Genomic DNA, 6,047 nt, shown 5'->3' with positions numbered 1-6,047 from the left:
TATTAGACTAAACAACATAGTCTTCATTTTTTTGTGTAACTTTGCTAATTAAAGAGTACTACAATTATATTGGACATCTTAAATCATTTCAGTATTATAGGAGAATAATAACAGTAAAAATTTAAGTAAATTAGATGAAAAGTAAAAAATTTCTCTTTTTGTGATTTTGTTCAGGGCAATATCAGAGTAAGCACACCTTAGATTCTGTGTAATATTGAGTTTTGTTACAATAGGCTTAAAGTATAATTGATTGAGTGCAATCATTTTCATGTAATTAATAAGGAAATACTAGTTTTACCTATTAGATTACATTGCAGGCTTGTGACTAAGAGGGCAATCTCTGAAGTCATACACCCAATAATCAAATCTCTGCTCCACGGATTCTAACTATAAAATCTTAGAAACATTATTGTACCTATGTGTTCATTTTTTAAAAATTGAGAAAGTATATAATATCTGGAACACATTAAATGTTTAATGTTAGTAATCATCTATAGATATAGTAATAAAATTTAGTTTTCACATTTGTAACATCATGTTGGGTTCAGAATTGATTTAAATGTGATACAGTGGAAAAAAAGCTTAACACATGCCAAAATGTTAGCATTATTGTATAATAGGTAAAAGTTGCCAAAATTGGGACATACTACCATAATAAAAGTTACTTGAAACCAGTCAGAATATACATATCCTATTTAATAAAGAGGGACCCTCACACCATCGCAAAGATGGCGGCGCCCACAGCCAATAAGGAGGGACTATGCTAATTGACTGCCCCACCCTCAAAGATGGTGGCGCCCACAGCCACAAGATGGTGGCGCCCAGTCCCCCCAACCCTGCCAGAGTGGCAGGTGTGCAGCAAGGCCAGGCCCACCCCCAGGTGGGTCTGGCCACTCTGCACACCTGCCTCCAGAGTCCACCAGTCACCTCAGCCCTCCAGCTGCCCAGAGTCAGCCCAAGGCATAGGCAAGCCTTGGATGGCAGCTGCCCAGCCTCCCAAGGCTGGCTAGAGGTGCAGGCAAGCCTCAGATGGCAGCCGCCCAGCTGCCCAGTGCCCCTTGAGGCTCAGGTAACCAGGGCCAGTTGAGGCTTGCACTGCTGGCAGTGGCAGAAGCAGAGGTGTGATGGGGCATCGCCTTCCTCTGATTGCTGGGTGGCCTCCTGCCCCTGAGGGCTCCTGGACTGTGAGAGGGGGCAGGCCGGGCTGAGGGACCCCCTCCCTCCAGTGCATGAATTTTCATGCACTGGGCCTTTAGTATATATCTTATATAATAAAGAGGTAATATGCAAATTGATCCTCACACCCTCACACAAGATGGCTGCCCCCATGTGGTCAAAGATGGCCACCCCCATGTCATCAAATATGGCCACCACAAGATGGCCTGCAGGGGAGGGCAGTTAGGGGCCGTTGGGGGGACCAGGCCTGCAGGGGAGGACAGTTGGGGGCTATCGGGCCAGCAGGGGAGGGCAGTTAGGGGTGACTAGGTTGGCAGGGAAGGGCAGTTGGTGGTTACCAGGCCAGCAGAGGAGGGAAGTTGGGGGTGATTGGGCCAGCAGGGGAGCAGTTAGGCATCGATCAGGCTGGCAGGGGAGTGGTTAGGGGGGTGATCAGGCTGGCAGGCAGGTGAGTGGTTGAGAGTCAGCAGTCTTGGATTGTGAGAGGGATGTCTGACTGCCGGTTTAGGCCCGATCCCATAGGGCAGTCAGACATTCCCCAAGGGGGCCCATATTGGAGAGGGTGCAGACTGGGCTGAGGGACACCACCTCTCCCCCCCAGTGCACAAATTTTGTGCACCAGGCCTCTAGTATAAACATATATATGTAAATTCCATTTTCTCTATATTTTAAATAATACATGTATGTATGTATGCTAGAGATATTTTGTCTTTTGAATACTATTGATTTTTATTTTCTTTCAGTAGAGTTCTAATGTCATTCTGTCATTAAACACTTCTGTTAGATGGTACCAGGTAGAAAAAGAGTAAGGAAAAAGGAGGTTAGGATGTAGAGGATGTTCCTCTCACACACAAAGGAGCAGTGGACCCCTTTTGAACATGAGATGGGGAGGAGAAACACAGATGGAAAAGGAGAATAAGGAAGATATCCTCTTCAAAGGTCCATGTTTCAGCTGCACATCCCCACGCCCTCATTTGAAGAGTCAGGACATGAAAGGATAGAAACTCAATGTGTTACAGGGAAAGCTAAAAGCAGAGGGAGATTAATACCTCCTTTTTTCCTGCTTAAATATCTGAGGAAAATTTCCTTGCAAGATATCTCACGCCAACTTGAGAGAGCAGCATTAGAGTAAAAATGGCCATGTGCATTGGTCAGTCAGACAACTGGTGTCCTTGTCCTCCACCAGGCAATAAATGAATCTAGGAGTTTTTTACAGCACTGTGGGGGACACCCAATTCATGGCTCATGCTGAGCAGTGAAGTTGCCAAGGGAGTTGCTTTGGCTAGGGAAAAATGATTCCATAAACACAAATGTTAGATCAGGGAAGTAAGAGAAAATGGGTCCAGTTTCAGGAAGTGAGGAGTAAACATTAGTCATTAATTGGATTTAAGAGAAAATAATGAGTCAACATTCAGTAGGAGGTGCAGAAGACTCAGATTTAGATCAGAATCTCATCCAATTCTGTCATCCAATCTCTCAGGGACATGCGGGTTCCCCTTTAATGCAGGTGGTAAGGAACTTTGATGAGAGTGAAAGTGAGTAAAGAGGCAGGAAAAAAACCACAACAGTCTAGCAGAGAATATCAATTTCCAAATAACAGAAAAGGTGTTAAAATAAATTGGGTTTTATTTCAGCAAAGATACTTTTTAAACTCAAAAACTTTAATTGACACTTAAGTGCAAAGTTAAAAATTCAGACAATCATTGACATAAATAGGTTCCCTTGGAACAAGAAAATGCTAAAAAACAAAACAAAGCAAAACAAAAGTCACCACATCTGACTTTTCAAGTATAAAGTACAAAACCTATTACTTAAGATTTTGGTATATCATAATACTGGCTGAGAGAAGAATGATCTACTAAATAATTCATTTGAAACTTATATTTACATAAATACACAATTTAAAATTCCCAACTCCCACCATGACACACTCCCAACAGAAACAAATAGAATGATGTGGACATATCTATAATGTAAAATAAAAAAACAATAGCAGTAGTAAAAATGCTGTGAAACTAAATTGTTCCACCATTACTTTCTAGTAATTTAAAACATCTTTACCTCAATTTCCTAATCTGCACAGTTAAATGATTATCGTTTATCTCATAGATTTGCTCTAAAGATTAATATCAACAATCACTACTGAGTGCTTGCATAGTGACTGGCTTCTGATAAATATAAACTAAGCATTATTTTTATGACTATTATTATTACTGTGGAAGTTGCATTATTAATAGTAAAGATATATACATTTAAAATAAACTACCAATTTTGAGGAAATCTGTTGATAATCATTGGGTGTGTATGTTTATGATAGCTTTGTTTAAAATTAAACCTATTAAACACTAAAGTGCTGATCAATTGATGGATAAATAAATTTGCTGTATGTGGTACAAAAGAACAGGATTCAACAATAAAAATAAATTGTGAATACAGACAACAACAAAAATAAATGTCAAAAGCATTGTTGCAAGTGAAAGACTCCAGATATAAAGTATTACATTATTTATGATTTAATTTCTATGACCTACTCTTAAAGGCAAGCTGTATGACAAAAATCAGATTATTGGTTGCCAGGCACTTGGGGTTATGGGAGAAGACTCATTCCAAAGAAGTAAAAAGGCACTTTTGGGGGCGATGAAAAGATTCTATACTTGATTGCGGTGGTGATTACATAACTATAAATATTTTCTAAGCTCATCAAACTGTGCATACATATCTAAATAGAGTGAATTAATATTTGTAATTATACTTCAAAAATTGCATTAAATATATTAAGTAGATTATGTAAGTATCATATGACAATAATATTTTGAAGAAACTTACACATACTAACAGAATCCAAATACATGTACTACATTATCATCCATGACTTAATTTGATGATTTTTATTTAGCATGTCAATGTTATATAATGATTGCATAACCATTTAATAGAGTTCATATTAAAAAGTACAGAAGGAAGAAAATAAATAAAGTTGTCACATGATCTGAAACTGAAATAGAAAGTTTTTTGGCATCCCATCACCTCCTACAACCTCCTAAAAGTAGATCATATCATTTAACTTTTGTATGTTTTTAAATATCCATGCATTTAATAAAAAATAATATCTACCACAGAATCTTGATGGAGAAATAAATTAGAAATATATTTATATTACATGGTCTTAATAATAGTCTGTGCGCTTCCATTTTTTTTAAATTGTGACTGAGATTTAAATGAGATATGAGCTGATAATAAACATTTCAAATGGTTTCCAATAGTTGCTATTGTTATTATTATTTAGATTAAAAAAAAACCACCACAAAAGTCTGGTTCTTTCTACTCTGTCAATTACTGGTTTTCTATATCTCCAGTTCAATTACTATTCATATGATTCAAGTGAGAAAAGAATGTTTGGATGGTGGGAAATAGCATCAGATTAGTTTTTTGTTTGTTCCACTACTTTTTAAATCATCCAAATAGTCCAGTATCCCTATATGGTTACTCCATTACATTATCATGTAGCAAAATTGGGTAACAGAGATGATGGCTAAACAATAAACAAAAATGTTGCCTAGACTAGTGAAAATGGACTAAGATCATTATTGATCCTTTAGTAATTACCTGAAGGACTTTAACTTAGAACATTTAAATTTTCTATATTGGGTTAATTCAAAACCATTCTCACTCAGATAGCCGTAGTAAGATATAAATTTTAACAGCTAATTTTTCTCATGCATTATTATGATTTATATAATTGATCAGAATATAACCCATGTCAATCTTACTGATTTATGATGGCTGTGGGCAAAATGAAGAGGAAATTATTTGCAACATATCGATTACACAAATAGAAGTCATTAAATACATTTTAAATTATGTACTCATTCTTACCCTTTTGATTTCCACTTGTCAACTTTTAAAATCATGCACATTTGATCTTAGCACATTTCTTTCAAGTAAAACAGTCTCTGGACTCTCCTTCGTATTTGCTGGGTTTTGATGCTATAAATAATGGGGTTCATCAAGGGAGGGAAAAGGATATAGATGTTGCCCATGAACACATGTACCCAAGGTGAGAGGTGTTTCCCAAAGCGATGCACCATAGTCAGGCCAATGATTGGGATGTAGAAAACTGAAACAGCACAGATGTGAGATACACAGGTCTGCAAGGACTTGATTCTCTCCTCCTGTGATGCAATAGCTAGGACTGCATGCAAGATCCTGACATAGGACACAAGTATAAGCACTGCATCCAACAACAAGTTGCTGATCACCAGGGCCAGACCATAGATGCTGTTGAAGCGGATGTCTGAGCAGGCCATTCTAATTAAATCTTGGTGCAGGCAGAAAGAGTGAGAGAGAATGTGGGGATGGCAATAATTTAAGAACTTTAGGCGAATGATAACTGGGGGTATGAGTAAAGTACTTCTACATAAGATTGCCACCCCAATTTTCATGATTTTGTCATTAGTTAGGATGGAAGAGTAGTGTAGTGGGTGGCAAATGGCAACGTAGCGGTCAAAAGCCATAGCGAGGAGGACAGAGGACTCCATAAAGGACAGACCATGGATGAAATAAGACTGGGCAATGCAGGCATCCAGGCTGATCTCTTGAATGAACCCCCACAGGATTCCCACCACTGTATACATGGTGGAGACTCCCATGCACAGGTCAGTGAGGGCCAGCATGGCCAGGAAGTAGAACATGGGCTCATGCAGGCTTGGCTCAGTTCGGATCACATGCAGCACCAGGCAATTTCCCAGAAAAATCATAGCGTAGATGGAGGAGAAAGGAATGGAGAGCCAGAGATAGTCAACTTCTAGGCCAGGGAACCCAGTGAGGATAAATCTGGAACTATTGTAGTTTGAGATGGCAATAGCAGACAT

The 6,047-nt window shown here is 38.6% G+C and overlaps 1 protein-coding gene across 1 annotated transcript; it reads right to left on the bottom strand.

Moving 5' to 3' along the window:
• Positions 1-5,099: 5,099 nt before the first annotated feature.
• On the bottom strand, positions 5,100-6,047 carry LOC307110115 (olfactory receptor 51V1-like; the record flags this gene model as incomplete). Its single annotated transcript, XM_079789160.1, has 1 exon — positions 5,100-6,047. One exon carries the CDS (start codon positions 6,045-6,047, stop codon positions 5,100-5,102), a length of 948 nt encoding a protein of 315 aa, XP_079645286.1.

Source organism: Cnephaeus nilssonii (assembly GCF_951640355.1).
Source record: "Cnephaeus nilssonii genome assembly, chromosome: 13".
NCBI lineage: Eukaryota > Metazoa > Chordata > Mammalia > Chiroptera > Vespertilionidae > Cnephaeus > Cnephaeus nilssonii.
Note: the sequence above shows the minus strand (reverse complement) of the source record. Positions and strands in the feature narration are given on the sequence as shown.